General features: G+C 38.4%; 1 protein-coding gene across 6 annotated transcripts in view; it reads right to left on the reverse strand.

Moving 5' to 3' along the window:
* Nucleotides 1–15302, reverse strand: part of PRKCD (protein kinase C delta) — a 65828-nt gene that overhangs the window by 18033 nt on the left and 32493 nt on the right. For 4 of the 6 annotated variants that reach the window (XM_080606056.1, XM_080606051.1, XM_080606054.1 and 1 more), the window contains exons 2-4: nt 9583–9722; nt 5991–6190; nt 3105–3165 (exon numbers count right to left, since the gene is read on the reverse strand). In XM_080606056.1, coding sequence (XP_080462182.1) covers nt 3105–3165; nt 5991–6190; nt 9583–9697 — 376 coding nt within the window. In that variant the 5' untranslated portion in view covers nt 9698–9722. Of the gene's footprint in view, nt 1–3104; nt 3166–5990; nt 6191–9582; nt 9723–10951; nt 11165–15302 lie in introns of all 6 variants that reach the window. The other 2 variants (XM_080606053.1, XM_080606052.1) reach the window with 2 other exon arrangements.

The following is a 15302-nucleotide window of genomic DNA, read 5'->3' on the forward strand; positions in this document are numbered from 1 at the left end:
AGAATTCAAAAGCAAGACAAAAAAGCGTATTTCCAAAACCTCTGAGGCTGCTAACACAGAGAGACACTCGGTAGTACAGTAAGCCACCTCGGTGATCCTGGGTTTTCTTACTCGGTAAGGTCATTAACTACATTTAAATAAACAACGATCAAGCAAAGCATTAAACGCACTGCAACTTCCACCTATTAAAGCTAAAGCTGCCTTCCAGAATTATAAGCTATTTTCAATGCTACAGCAAGAGAACGAGGGGCAGAAAGAAAACAGTATTCTGAAATGAAAGTGGGGGTCAACATCCTGTTCTCGTATTTCACACATCAGAAGACAAGCTTTGATTTCCAGCACAAGCTTATTTTCAGACCACAGGACAGGAGGCAAAATAAATTCTTCAACAGCTCTAAGTCAGGGGGCTCAGCAGTCCCTGTTTTACACAGTCTAGAAAGAAAAATGCATCTAAAACTGGGAAAACTTTTCATATGTGCCTCTAAAGTAGCCGACCAGGCTCCAGTAGGCAAAGGGAACATAGAAATGAAATGGCTCAGTGTAGCCCACCATGGAGCAGACCTCAGTACCAGCTAATTCGAAGAAAATTATTCTCTAACAGTAAATCTGGTAACGGAGCAGTAACATGCTTACTCCTCAACACCACTGCCTACTACTGAAGCAAAGAAAAGCAGTTTTCTCTAAAGGTGGCAGAATGTGTTCTACTTAGAAGGAAGGGTTGGAAATCAAAAGCTTTCATCTGCAAAGCAAGCCAAAGAAAGAATTAGTCACTTTTGCAAAGTGCTTGGAGTTTTTCAAACGAAAGCTACCACCTGTAACTCAAAGACACTGCTGCTAGCAATACCTTCACTAGGGAACAACCGAAATACCACTTTCAGAACAAGCCTTTTTTAGTATTTTAGACACTCTACCATCCAGTTCTGTATGGAAAGGCACGTCAGAGAGAAAACCAAATGGTATGTACATAGGAAGCAATGTGAACAGTCTCTGAGCTTTCAACTATTAACTAAGGGTTTTAGCAATGTGAAGAATGGAAGTCAACACAAACATCCTTGTAATGCACTAACAAACTTCTCCACTCTAGTACTGGTAACAGCTAATTTAACTACAGAAAACATTTAAAGCAGTGCAACGATGAGCCAAAATCACTGCAATGTTTTCCAATTTAGCAAGTATATAGTGACACAAGGGAAGTCTGTGATTTTGAGGACTGTTAGTGTGTTACAGTGTACTGATGTTTCATGCGAGCATTCCAAGTGTCAGGTTGAACGACTTTCCTTCACAAAATGTAGTTGTATAGCTATATCTTGAAAAGGAGTCTCCACTGCCTCAATGGTTTGGTTATAAAAAAGTTAGTGGTCAGTAACTGCCTGTAAAATGGAAGGTAAACAGGAAGTTCTTGCAAAGTAAAAGATCGAACGGGAACATTAGCACATGAATTTCAACTTGCCAATTAAAGTATGATTGGATGATTTACAGATCTGTTCAGTATTTACACTTCATCCACTGCCATCTGCAATGCCTAATAATAAAGGCAATGACAAGCATTTGAAAGAGCATTGTATCTATTTTAAATTTATTCTGACAAATAACTAAGTACAATTATTTTAGTACTTATAGCACAAATTAGCTGTTCTTCCTAGCATCTGATGGCAAATTACAGAAGGTTTTCACTTACTCTGCCTCTACTGTTTTTTATATCTGTATGGAAAAAAGCAAATAAGCTTCAGATTTATTAAATGAGCAACTGAAAAAAAATGAAGTTGTTTTTGTGCACTTTCAGTTGAGAAACATTTAAGCTTCCTGGACAAGTCAATTTCTGTATGTCTTACTAAACCGAGAAATCCTCAGTGCATGCACAGTGCCGTGCATGGGAAATCCATGATGAAGTCCAAGACGAAAGTTTTCTAACATCATGGTTCATAACAGTTTGAATACAAGTCAGAATACTACTGGTGCATAATCAGAGAGCTTCTAAGCTTTAGGAGACTTACTTTTACTTATGGGCTCTTCAGATTCACTCCACTTAGCTTTAAAGAGTTAACTTTTCATAAAGGAGACCAAAGTAATGGCTGTTTTTTTTTTTTTTTTTTTTTGCCATTGCAAAGCTAAAATGTCAGCTCTGAAATGTCATTTACTGCATATCACATTCTATCTTTAGCAGCTTTTCCAGTAGCTTTTACACAGATTGCACATATGGTACAAAAAACCTCCACAATTTGCTGTTCTATGAGAGTAGAACTATGTTCCCTGTATATATATGGAAAAAAAAAATAAAAACAAAACAAAAAACCCACCACCAACAAAACCCACAAACAATGCTTTTAGACTTACTGCTTACTCTTTCTACTTATGATTTATAAACACAGTATAAAACCATGTAAGACTGATAAGCTGAAATGTCAGACCAGTTTAATTCCCAAGAAATAATGGTTTTGTCATTTCTAGCATAGGAAAGTTTTAACCACTAGTTAAGCAAGTTGTGAGGTTTACATCATTTCCTTTAGGAAAATTACACAAATCTCTGCTAAAATATTTGTTTTTGTTAGTGTACCTAAAGCTTTCCCTCTCATAATTAACCATCTCCTCTTACCTCATAGTTTCTTTTCCAAACAGCGTGTGTAGCTTTTCTATCACGTACAGCTTGTTCGCTTTTTAAACTGATATGGCAGAACATTGACTAGATTTGCATTTTAACATTTAACCATTCACTCATTGCTACAATTGGTTTCCACGATTAACAAATAGCACAACTGAATCTCAGGAAACTCAGGCTTATTTCCCCAATCCACAAAAGTTTACCACATAAATCAGAACAAGAAAATTAACTTATTTATGCCTATTTAGGTTCTTACTATACTTTTCTATTACATCAAAACATGAGGACAGACATACTAACGACCCTAAAATGGCTGAACGCAACAGGAATACAGAGTATGAAGGCATTTAGAAATTAAAAAATGCAGCCCCTATGACTCCACAAAACAAAAACCCTACAAAACAAATTAACAAAATTAGAATATTCTACCCAGCACAACAGATATTTTTTTTGTAAGCGACACTCCATGTTTTACAAAAGCAACTGAAAACAAATTTGACATTACCTGCATCTTCTAAAAAATACTGCACAGCCATCAGCACCTTTCCCTGAGGTTGTAGATCAAGCTGTGGAAAGAAAGATACCAACAGTGAAGCATGTGGCTAACTGAAACTCTCAGGAATTTACACAGCTCTTTCTAGGGAATCAAAGTGTAATATTCAGTAACTATTGGATTACAATCCTCTTCTATATCTCACTGCTGCAGCTGAACCAGGTGCTTTTATTCTATTGTTTTTGCTAGTATGCTGCATTGCTTTGATGTCTACCCAAAAGTTCATTGCAGTCCAAGTTCACATTGTTTTTGCATGTTCCTTTCCCTTTTCTGCAAAGACGTTTGTCAGCACCTATTTTTACTTTTCATAAATTCAATTTGCACAGGAACTTAGTTTTTGAAGTCTATACAATGCCGTGTGTGTTTATTGACAACAAAACCACAGACATACTAAATACCGTTGCCTATCATCATAAAAATAGCGGTGGTATCAAAATTTATTTTGTTTTCCCACCAGACTATTACACATGGTTTCTCTGGAATGTCCTACAGACCAGCATCATTACAAAGCTCCCTACAGCAAAAAGAAATGCCTTTTAAGCCAGTTCCTGGGCTCAGAGAGCAACCACTAATGCTTAACCTGCTGCCTTCCTACAAGGTAGGAAGCTATTAAGCTTGAAAGACTGATTCAGTCTTCACTTTAGCAAAGAGCAAAGTACCACTGGGTTAATAACAAATTGGTGAATGCAACTTGGAAAAAACAAGAAAAATTAAAATAGATATATCTCCATAAATCTCACTGCCCTAGTGGGATACTGCCTAGGTTATTTATTTATTTCATTTTAAGGCACTGTCTGACACTCAGAAACATTTGCCTGACAAAGTTTACAGAAAGCAAAGACTTCAGTTAACAGCTACTAATGACTTTCTCTCTGTACACAAAACCAACCTTACAGGCTATGAAAAGTGAACTGATACCTCTTCTGGGCATGATGGTAGGTCCAAGCCATGACTGAGCTTGTTTAGGAGGAAGTTTAATGCTGACGGTGACTATATGGTACCTGCTCTGTGGGTAACACGCAGAGGATTTCAAAACACTGAACTGGCTAGACTAAAACTGATCACTTTTAGTTTTAACCATTCCTCTGAATAATTGCTCATCCCAGAATTCAAGTTAAGGTGGGAAAAAACTTGTACAGTTTCAGAATGTAACAGTTGAACACAAAGTAGTGAGATATTACTGACCCATCCAAATCTGTAAGCACCTTCAATATTAAACGTCCCTTTAAGTTGTCGTCTCCCCACCCCACCCCCCAAAATCTGCTTGCTGAGATAGACTTGCACATACTCAGAGCAAAATCTTGCTACTTACAGCAAAAATGGACTTGAAAGAGAATAGGTCTTGTTTGTTTGTTTGTTTTGTTTTGTTTTTAAAGAAGTATTTCCATACTATGTGAAGCAATAACTGGGTACTCCCTCTCCCCCTCTGAAACTCCCACCTAGCATTCAGGAAGAGATACCATTCATATATCCATCCCCTTCCAAGTGGGGACCAGCATTGTCGATTGTGTGAGCAAGATGACTCGTCAAGTTGTCTACCTGTTGCTACCTGCTCATCCTGCTTTAGCTCGACCAACAAAAAAGCCTCCTGAAGTGTTCTGGGCAAATTCAGCAACACCCCAGTCCAAAAGGCTCTGAATATGAGACTACACATGAGATTTTAAGGACACCTGCTTGTATTTAGCAAATATTACCTTTGCATTACCCATACTCCAAATACAGAGTTTGTCAGTTCCTGTAGTACCAAATACATGTACTTTTTGTGCAAAGTGTCTGGAGTACAGCTTTGTGTACAACTGGATGTTGGGCAATACTATAGCACCTAACCACCCAGCTAGACAGCTCTCACCCAAATCATGAGATATCCAGATATTCCTCTCTGAGTCTTATTTCTGCATTTTGAGAAATGTTATCTATTCAGGCCACTAATTAGAGTTGCTTCAAAATTTGATACAATTCTGTGGGACATTAATGCCTCATCACACTTTCACAATGCTCTCACAAGGGTCTGAACAACTTCATCCCCCCAAAACAATTGTGTTTATTTAAGCCTATTCAGTTTCGCCTGAAAATCAATAAAGAAGCTAGAGAATAGGATTTTATAAAAGACATATCATTAAAACCTTAATTCATTGAGAAATCATTGCAACACATCAACTGAACGAATGAATTTTTATGTTTAATGTTTCAGATTTCTTGGTTCAGGGTTTTGATCCTTCCTGTCACTTACTCCTCTCGATATAAAATAGAAAATATTTTATGTTTTTAACTTCCTTTTTATTTGATGTTTACGGTAGTAATTGAAAGACGTTCACACACAATTATTTAGCAGTTGTTCTTTGGGTTTATGTACTTTGACAGATAAGATACGATTAAAACAGAGTGGGGATTAAAAAATGCCCATTTCAGCAGCATTAACCCAAGTAAAATTTTCTGTAAAAATAAATTTGTAAAATAGGAATTCTAAACTGAAATGCCTTGGAATCAGCTTCACTTTTCTTCACCTTTGGATGAATCACAACGATCAGATCCAATTTAAACATTTGCTAATTGCTGCAATGACTGTTAAGCTTTTTGAAATAGGCTCTCAGTGTGACTTACATCAGTATTTCAGATACCAAAGCCATTGATTTTATTGTCAGTTTCTTGAACTTTGATTGTACATCGCTAAATTAATTGTCTTACAAACTGTCTTACAAACGTACAAAAAAAAACCAAATTTGTCTTACGAAAAAAACATGCTAAAGAGCTTGAACACTCACAGGCATAAGGTCTCTGTTCAGCTTGAAAGAAGCACAACCAGGTCGGCAGGTTTAAGAAATTAAACTTTTCCCTTACCCAGAACTCTGCTTTGCCGTTGCCTTTCTTGCACCGCTCTGCCAGGACTGACACACCTACAGTCACTTCAGATAATGGCTCTTCTGCTGCTTTCATGAGAACAATCTGAATCACGCGTCCTTCATAAATGTGGGCATCAAAAGTTGATTTCCATTCTGGATACATAGTGGGTTTCTTCTGAACCAAAGTTTTTCCTCTCTCTGCAAGCCACACAAAATAAGAGAAAATTGTAAAATCAAAAGGCAAAGTTCACCCTGACAAACAGGGCATGCAAAGGCAGTGAAGGTGTTAATGTGCAGCCCAAGAGACCAGGAGGGACAAATCCCGTTATGGAATTCAGAAGTGGGTTTAGTTATTTGCATCTTGACAGGGAATATTTGCATGTCTGCTTTTTGGCATCAATCTCCATCACGGGCCATCTGATCATACTGAATACCTACTGCTAGAAGATAAATTAAGACAGATCTTAGGTTGACTTAAGTTTAAATCGATACTAGTGGCTGAGAGATGAAAAGCTTCACATTTCATTAATCCACACCCAAGTTATCCCAACATGTCACTTCTATTCATACGCAAGTCACTTCATTGACATTGCACTCTCTCTGCCATGTTTGCCACTTTTTAAATGGTATTACAAGGCTTTATCAGTCTTCTCTAGCACATGCAGACTCTGCATTCCTAAAGAATAAGGAAAAAAATGAAAGAACCTCAAAATAATTTTTTTTTCCACCTAACATTTACCTAGTTTCCCGTAAGAACATCTCTACAGACTCTTTCCTTCAAGTCTTATAATGCCACACTATTCTTATTAGCTAGGTTATGATTTTTCTAATATACAATTTCTATCTCTCTTGCTACCAGTTAACGTAATTTCTTCCTGTCTTTACCTTAGTGCACCAATCAGCTGTTTTCTGTCCCTATCTATAACAAGCTTCAGCCTATTTCCTGACCCGAGTCTCTCAGTAGTCCCATCAACACACCCAAAATGATACAGCCTCCCAAGCAACCACATCCAGTTTTTCACTCTGACTCTGGTACGCGATGCCACCTCCTCAGCGTTGCTCTGATTTACTCCCGAGCCTATTACTCCGCATTTGTATGCAGGTAACCAAATATCATTTTGTACATTCTGTACAATTTCTGCTACTTATCAAAATTATTTGCTGCAATGAAAGTGCTTTCTAAATTCCTCTCCAGCTCTGAATGATCCATTTTTTTCTTCATAAGTGTGTAACCTGTTCTTATGATATCTAGGCAGTAACAAAGCAGATTAAATAGCTTGACCCTTCTTCAACAAGCTGCAGTGTGATATGCCTCCTAAAATGCAATCAAATTTTCATTCACTTCAATGAGGGAAGAATTAGATGCATCTTATTAAAAAAAAAAAAAAAGCAAAACTTCCTGGAAACTCAAGGCAAAGTCTGCATTCATTCAGTAGTAACTTGCTCAATACCCTTTGCTCAATTGCGCTGCGCTATCCAAATGAGAGTAACAAGTAGCACCCTTTTACTTCTTTATTAGGGAATGCCTGCCAACAACAGCATTACAAATTACAACTTTCACAAGCACACCCAACTCTGCTTGCCAAAAGGCATTCTAAAATGCTCACAAACAGCCACCTGAGGACCTCCACCATTTCACAGAAAACTTGACCATTCCTCCTCTACTCAGTCAAAAGCTTTTATCTGGAAATTGGGGAACTTTGCAGACAGAAAACAAACAAAAAAAAACACACAAAAAAAATTCTTAGTGATCCAAACCTACTTATCATAAAGGCACACTTCAGCCATCATCCTTGGGAACATGAAAAATTGCAGCTATTTGCAGAACCTTTGACAATAATTCACAGTTTGCAGAAGCAGCAGCAGTTTACAGACATGTTGCTAATACTTTTTGTTGGATTTTTAGAGGCGAGAACTATTTCAGTCCATCCACAGAAGTCTCCCTATTCTCATATCCCAATTAAGATCTGTTTTGAGCAGTTACTATACATGTTCTTACCTCACATAGAACTAAAAGAAGTTGCCTGAATTACTGGCAACAATTTCCAGCCTGACCACGCTGCTTTTGTAATTAAAATCATACTAATCAAGACTTGTCATGGATCACAACATCTGACTGAAAATGAACACTTCAGTCTCAGAAAAGAACAGCCTTTAAAAACACTTTTACTACCCCTTCTGAATCCAGGCATCCTTTATTTCTCTATTAACACTAGTGGCTTCAAAATACTTGACACGTTTGCAAATTGGCTTAATGCCTAATCATTAGGCAAATTATTTTCTTTTTATATGATAAGCTTTTCCTCAATCATGCTTCAGCATGCAAATCGAACTGAAGTTATTATTCCAGATCTTGTCAAACTGATAATGGATGCATCAATTTCTTTTCCTGAGCGCCTCCCTTCCCCAGTCAGTCACCACTCAGGTTCACGGCACCCTTCTCCCCCACTTTTCAGTGCTTCAATGATACATGCAAGCAGAGAAGAGAAATGGTGGGATGATTACACTTGTCAGGAGACATAAGCTGCAAAATTTTAAAGGGGATTTATTTAGACCACTTCCACCTCTCCATACATACCAACAGGAACAACACTTTGAGCACCATTTCTTTAGAGGCTCTCCCAACACACAAAGAAACAGCTGCTTTGGAGCCTTTATCTAAACAAAAAGGAGATAGCTCAATCATGTTGTGAGGAAGAATTCACCCCTTTTCTGCATTCTTTGGCATTTTGTGAAGCCCTAAAGACATAAGGCAGGATTTAAAAGGCCCTGTCTGATCCTGTACAGCAATTCCTAGGCTTTTCTCTCATCCTATTTGGCTACAGTGACATATTTTAGGTAAATGTTTGAATCTACTACAAACCTTTTGACCAGATTCTGTGAAGAAGTGGTCTTCGAAGACTTAGGGCCTGATGAATACGGAGGTGCTAACAAGACCTTGGGTGCAAGTCATTCCAAGCAAATAATTCTGCCAAAATGCCTCAGTTACTATTGTAACCAATTATGTTTCTCATTAATATACCCATCCTCTAAGTCAATACAAACAGTGTACTGCTCTGTGCTTGAGGAGGGTATTCTTCAACCTGTTGCGGCTCAGATCCCTTTTCATGGCATTCCACTACACAACTATCTTCCTTGCAGAGCACTTGTGAGTGCAGTCTGCTTCTTGCAGAACTGGAGAGAACAATGCTTTATTTAACATTTGCAAAGCTACATCATACAAAACTCGCGATGCACCTTAACTTATGCAAAAGTGACATTTCAACTGTTTCAGCTGCTTCACCACGTGTTTTGTGAATAGTTATGTGTTGGTGGTGAAGCGGGAGACAAGAAAGCTTGGACTTCGTTCTACCAAGTGCTGAGCACTCTTGCTGCAGGACAAGAAAGTTCTAATTAAGAAGCCTAATTTTATGTAGGGGGTAGAAACAACAGTCATCGTTATTTCTTGCATTCTGAAAGAAAAGCCCGTGTTGAAGTGCTTGGTGTGACAGGAACAGCAGCACTCGTTACTACTCACAGCCTAAGAGGGATTGCAGTATTTCTCAACAGTTTATTCATACTCAGAAAAGCATCACCCTTTGTAACCCCACCTGTAGTCAATGCCTCCTTCATCTTGATAGCACAGAAAGGCTGTAGTTGTTCCCCTTGATTCTGCACAGGTCCCAGCTCAAACGAGTTGAAAGATATCCTTAAGAAGGGGGCCATTGTTCACAGCAATGCTGATGCACACCTGTGTGGAAAGAATAGAATAAAAGACTTGGTCTGAGACACAGGAGAAAGCAATACACAGTTCTCAGCCATCATAACCAACACAACCCATCCACTGAAGTCTGCAAGTCTTAAATTTGCTTTTGAGATCATAAGCTTAAGTCAAACTGGCATGCATTGAAACAAAAAACATCACGTTTGATCAAAGACTGAACTTAAGACCCACTTTTAACTGTATCCTGTTAAAAATAAGTAGTATTTATACCTTTGACTTAGACCTTCCTCAGTTTTTAATTGGCTGAGACCCTACTCATTAACAGACACAGTTACATGGACACTCTTATTAAAGAAGTAGTTCCCAAACTAAGAGACAGATTAGAACTCAAGCGGACAAACTGCATGCATTTCTTAACACATTGATGATCCTTTGATTTTTAATTATGAAGTTTGGTTACTATAAAAAACTAGGTTTTTGAGCCACTTGTATCATAGAATGTGTATATTTAAGTATCATTCAGTATGTTGGAACCTAAAGCTACATTGTATAAGTGTTTAAAAAAAAAAAAAAAAAAACCATCATGACTGGACCAAGGGCTGGGTTGGGAAACAAAAAGTGAGGAAGAATGGTTTTGTCTGTTCCACACATCCCTTTCCCAATCTCTCCCATAATGCAAGGTGCCACAAACACAAGCAAAATTTATCTCTTAAAACTGTTTTTATATATATACACTTTTTTTTTTTCCTTTGGGTGTATAAGGTTTTATTTTTCAGTTCCTACACAACCTCAAAAAACTTCAGAATACCTAGATGCTTCAATTGCCAATCAAATCACAAAAGAAATGCCCTCGTTAATTTTATTTATAAAGATTATCCAATAAACTATTGAACTATACACATAACTTCTGGACACTGCAGCAAAAAGCACTACTAGCTGTACAGTAAGGGTAACATGTTCTTAAGCATGATCAAGTAATTGCACTGCATATAACTACTTGGTCAACATTAACACGCTGAGTAATTGGTTCGTACATCATGAGTTCATGCTACTTTTTTTCCACTTAGACACTTAATGTGGAAAGCGATGTACCTTCCAGAGAATACCACCAAACCAAAACAAATAACAACACACAACTCCCTGCGTTGCTTTCAGGTGGTGCTGTACTACTCCTAGGACACATCACAGAGCTACTGATTCAAACTGTGAGACACCAAACTTTGAAAATAGCCTTTTTTGAAGGTGGGAACACATACCAGACAAAAGGAGTAGGAAAAACTACAGCAGTACAGTGTCACTTGGTTTAACCCAAGACGCAAGAATCCTGCAATTTCTAAGTCAGCAACTGGTGTTTCACTGGTCTTCCCTCGTTCTCAAGAGCTCCTGAGCTCAGAGCAGATTTCAGTTCACAGCTTGCAGCATGTTCAGCAATACAGCTAGGCTCTGTAGCTCGTATGTCAATACCTGTTCTGCGAAGCAAAAATGAGGTATTCAAAAGGTAAGAGAAAAGAGTCATTTGCTAGCAAGGAACGTTAAGCGCAATCAGAGAACGAACAGGTGGGATTAGGAGAAAAGAGTTAACAAGGTAATAGGAAGAGATTACAGGAAAGAAAAAAAAAGGGGCTGAGCTGGCCTTTTATCTGTAGATTGTTAACCAGCACTAGGAAGAGCACTTCAAGCAATACTGCATATGCTTGTATTTTTTATTTTTTAAATTTATATATAAAACATCAACCTGAGAAGCAATTAACATCCTTCTCATATCTTTTAAGGCCCAGACCAGTCATTTAGATAAGACTGTGAAATCGGTTTTTGGAGCAAAACAGAATATAGCTCCTAACGCCATTATCTGCACATCATGCAGAATCTCCCTTTGTGGAAACCACTCTCAAAAAAAGGAAAAAAAATCTTACTATTTTCTAACATTTATTGAGCTGTTTTTAATTAACTGACTGGTTCCCTACCTTCTCTTCTGTAGGGTAAGACAAAGTTAGAAAGCAGGTTTAGGATTACTTGGCACTGCTGCTCTTCCCACTGAGCAACTAAGAGCCACCACCATAATTCACATTCCCACAGCCTGATATCCATACTTTCAGTAAAACAACAACCCTTCCACACTAATCCACTGGTTAAAATAGCTTGGAACGCCAGTTGATGAGATTGGGGATAGAGATGACCCCACAAAGAGAGAAAATAGCTTCTGTAAAAATTAACAAATACCATCAGATACCTCCCTTTGACAAATGCAACAATGCTCATCAAGAGCTTTAACGAGGAACATATTTTAACTGCTTGAGAGACCTCATGCTTGCTACACTCAGAACTACCCTCAAGTGACCAGCTACGTGACTTGCCAATACTGGATAACAAAAAGTTACTACTCAATGCAGACGCAAAAGAAACCAGATTTCATAATCTTTTACCTCTGGGGAAACAGCTTTAAGACCCAGTTAGGCCATAGGTAGAAACAAGCTGGGTAGGTCAGCGTGCAGCTCCCACAGGAAATTTTATTTGACAGAATCACAGGACTACAGGATAATTCAGGTTGGAAGGAAAAGCCCAGCTAGAAACCACAATTTCCAGTAAGTCTGGAATGACACTAACAAAAAATTGGAAGGCATCGACAAAGCTAAACTAACAATTGCACTGATTTCACTCAAATTGACTCAAACTAACAGCAGTCCTGAAACGGAACACAAGGCTTGTCATTTGATATTTACTTCAACAGCAAATATACAGATACAATAGAAAGGGGTAGCAAAAGCACATGGACTTTATATAATCACACAATCTTCCTCATTTCTGGTGGCCTAATACAAAATCTACTTTGAAGGCCACATTTTCTACTCTGCTTCTCAAAAGCTGTTTTTCAGTTTTGACTATGGTTATTTGTTTTAGCTTCGCAGTGCTTGGCTTCAGTGCAATCTCAAATTCTCACTCAGAAATGCAGTACTAAACACAAGCAATTAAAGGAGTTAAGACAAAACACCAAACCCCAGGAATTTCTGATGATGAGCTCAGTTCAAAGTTGCTATGAAGAAAACTAGAAATTACCTTTCCATTTAACAGAAAAATCTCAACAACTTACTTTCACATAACAAACTACCTGTTCCTGCCAAGTTTCTCTATCCTTATACATTCTGCTTTTTTCAGAAAAGTAGAGATGTTCAGTGGTCTCATGTAAAATCTCACCATATATGATAGACTGTACTGTGATGCAGGGAGGTTAAGTGAGAAAGGAGGGCTTGGATTTGCTCCTCAGGTACGTTTTCCAATCCCTGTCTATGCTAAAATACTGCAGTTGACATGTCCTGGCTGTACTGCTGTGAAAAAACAAAAACATACCTCACTAAAACTGTTTTTGGCAGCAAAGCTCCAGACACTGAGATTCACTTTAATTCAACAAAGTTTCTCAAAATCCCTGCAGAATGTGCTCATCCAAACTTTTGTCACATTTGAAAAGCAAAAACATCCAGAGCAACACATGCATTTTGTTCACTGCATTTTAGACACAAGCACCTCTCAGGTCTCCTCGACTATTTCCGAAGCGACTGAAAAAGTGTTGACTCTAGTTTTAAGAGCTGTATCTGTCAAGATCTGAACTGCTATAAAACAACAGCTAGGACATGGAGATTTTACAATCTACTCATATGACCTGTATTGCTGCTAAAAGTATTAAAGCCAAACTACTTTCCCTAAAGGGTGTGATATTATTAAAATCAAATAGTGGAAAAACTGAGATGCAAACTCCAAAAGTACTGCAACTCCAAACTACAGGTTCAGTATATCAAACAGTTTCAAAGTTATCTACAAGCTGAGAAAAAAAATAGGGGAAAGAATGCTTTAGTAGCATTGTTTTGTATGCAGTACACTGAGATGGCTACCCTGATTGTGCGCTTTCTGATGCTGTCCAGCACAATATTCCTTTCCTCAAGGATCCCCGACACACCCTACTGCAAGCTAAAGCTGTCTTCAACACCATCTGGAGTAGATTCTGTAAAATCCACAGTAACTTCCATGAAGCTTTACAATTGGAAGCTTTTGACTGTTCTTAATATCAAAAGAAAATCAATCATGTTACCATTGACTATAGTAAGCATGGAGAGATACTGAAAAAAATGAAACACCTTCCCCTCAATGCCAACATCTGCTGGGCGAACAAACGTTTAGTTTTCACTTGATTGTAATGCTTAGTTTTAAGGAAATCTTCTGGATAAATTCAATCTCAAAAAACTCCAAGGATAATTTTCACAATATTTGCTAGCACAAATTTCATATTACAGTAACAATCTTCTCCACAGAGACACAAGGGACAAAGGGTAAATTCTACAGTTTCTCTCCTTCCAACAGTGCACAACGACAACTGGGGACTCACGCTGCAGCTGAAGGCGTTACTTGTCAGAGTCCTTTGTTGCTACAACTCTTCCTTGTTGTAAATAGTGAGGACCAGTCACCTCAAACACAATCCAGAAACAAAGAGGCAGTTGTGACTTCTGCACGGAGCAGGAAGTAACATCAAAGCAGTGGAGGAGGAAACACCGACAGAGGCCAAGAACAGAACATCGAAGGGAATGAAAACTGAAAGGCCCAAAGAGAGAACAGGCTGCTCCATCACCAACACAGGTCTGTACGTCCAAGAGAAAAGCAAAGGAGATAACTCCTCTCTGATTTCCTTGTAGTAGTCTGAAAAGCAACCAAGTTCTGACTTAGTAAATGGATGTAAAGCAGCACAGAGCCATGTCTTTTCCCTGCTGTCTCACAAAAACGCTCTGGATGGCAAAAAACGTCTGCTTTCTGCTCAGTTCCTCACTGTGACCACTTCTGAGGACACAAAAATGTTTTGGAGAACACCAACACCAGCAGCCAGAATCAGTGACTGATGGGTGGTCATCCCTGAAAATATGCACCAATTCTTTTTTTTTTTTTTTTTACTTTTTAAGATGCAAAAATATGAATTATTTCCAACTAGCAAGCATCTTTTTTTACACGAGTTTCCTATCCTCCATTCTGGCAATGGACAAAAGGTTCTAGAAAGACAGCAATGAACTATTGGCCGACTTTCCTTTCCCCCACAGCACTTTCAAAAACATGGTGAAGAACCTGCCTCCTCTTTGTGTACTTCCTACAAAGGTGCTTGTACTGTCAGGATGATAACACAGGAAGGGCTGCAAGTAGAGATGCTGGACATGGGATTAACATCCTTCATCTGTGCATAGCACTAACATGCATGTTTATGCTTTTATCATTCCCTTTTATGCTGCTTTTTGCTTACATTAAAGAATAACTCATAGGAAGCAGGCTGGCTACGGTGCTTGAATACCTCCCCCTTCACAGGTATTCTTTGAGCCGATCAAAATCCCATCTGCAAGAGAGGAGAAACAGTAATGGTGCTGTAGGACGTATCACTGGACCAAAGTAACAATGATGGTACTCACTGCTTAAGTTGCAGACTTGCAACTATTCTACAGAGAATTTTAGGAGGTTCTGTTGCAAGCCCTGGCTTCTATTTGGTGTTCAGTGGGAAGAAGTCAGTCTAAAAAGGAAGCCAGTTTAAAAAAGGTTTATTATATTTGCTGTTAGCAGCCTTGTCAAGAAGATACACTGCAG

Source organism: Anser brachyrhynchus (genome assembly GCF_964034855.1).
Source record: "Anser brachyrhynchus genome assembly, chromosome: 10".
Lineage (NCBI taxonomy): Eukaryota > Metazoa > Chordata > Aves > Anseriformes > Anatidae > Anser > Anser brachyrhynchus.